Below are 1,198 nucleotides of genomic sequence, written 5' to 3'. Positions count from 1 at the left end.
AAAATAAATTATTCATTACCTACATCATCACACACTAATTTTCAATATTTACAACTCTTATTTTTCAACATTCAAAAATTCAATATTCAAATATTCAATATACACATTTTAAATATTATTTTTGAACAGAATATATTTATGTAAAAAACATTTTATAATTTTTAAAATTTCGAAAATTAAAATCAAATAAATATTATAGGCGGCGTGATGTTTGAAACTACATCTTTGATCAAAGAGATTCCGTAAGCCGGAGAAATTTTGCACTAAAAATTGGACCGCCACACATCGAGAAGTTTCCATCATTCTCTAGGAATCCATCCAACCCCTTTCACTTTCTTCATTACCGAGCGATCAAGTGATCCAAAACCCACAAACTCAGCATCCTCACTCGGCGAAAAAGACCACAACTCTTGAACGTCAAGCACTTTTGTTGAAGATGTGGGGTCAGCCCTACCGGAAGGATGACGAGGAAATGGGCCAGCAGCCGTTATACCCGATGATGCTGGAAAGCCCGGAACTCCGCTGGTCGTTTATTAGGAAGATATACACAATAGTCAGTATCCAGTTGCTTCTCACGATAGGTGTTGCTGCTGTAGTGGTTACTGTTCATCCCATTTCACGTTTCTTTGCCACAACTGGGGCTGGTTTAGCGCTTTACATAGTTCTGATCATCACGCCCTTTATTGGTATGGGGTTTTCTTTGATTGTTTCTGGTGTTTGACTCGTTATTTTTTAGTGGTTTGTGTAAAAGTTTTGATTTTTTTGGTGGTCTGTGTTCTGGTTTTGCAGTTTTGTGTCCGTTGTATTACTATTATCAGAGGCATCCTTTGAACTATTTCTTGCTCGGGGTCTTTACAGTGGCGCTTGCTTTTGCTGTGGGGTTAACTTGTGCATATACTAGTGGTAAGTATTTTTTTTATTTCCAGTTTTTATTGGAAAGATTTGTATTTTTCACTAAAAAATCACACTTCCGATTGAGTTTTTGGTTCTGATGATACTTGGTAGAGTGTAGAATAGCTTATCACAATAACTGTATATTGTGATTTTAGTATTCTTGGTTGTGAATTATGTGAGTTTCTTTTATCATTTTGATGATTTGAACTGGGTAACAGGGAAAGTTATTATGGAGTCTGTTATCTTGACTACCGTTGTGGTCATTAGCCTGACACTCTATACATTCTGGGCCGCAAAAAGAGGA

The 1,198-nt window shown here is 36.4% G+C and overlaps 1 protein-coding gene across 1 annotated transcript in view; it reads left to right on the top strand.

The window, feature by feature from the left end:
- Window positions 1-219: 219 nt before the first annotated feature.
- LOC140809247 (protein LIFEGUARD 2-like) overlaps window positions 220-1,198 on the top strand; it is an 8,949-nt gene continuing 7,970 nt past the window's right edge. The window contains exons 1-3 of the mRNA XM_073166804.1: window positions 220-686; window positions 790-903; window positions 1,113-1,198. Coding sequence (XP_073022905.1) covers window positions 437-686; window positions 790-903; window positions 1,113-1,198 — 450 coding nt within the window. The 5' untranslated portion in view covers window positions 220-436. The remainder of the gene's footprint in view (window positions 687-789; window positions 904-1,112) is intronic.

The sequence above is a fragment of the Primulina eburnea genome, chromosome 13 (assembly GCF_022965805.1).
Source record: "Primulina eburnea isolate SZY01 chromosome 13, ASM2296580v1, whole genome shotgun sequence".
Classification (NCBI taxonomy): Eukaryota; Viridiplantae; Streptophyta; class Magnoliopsida; order Lamiales; family Gesneriaceae; genus Primulina; species Primulina eburnea.
This window is presented reverse-complemented; position numbering and strand designations above follow the sequence as displayed.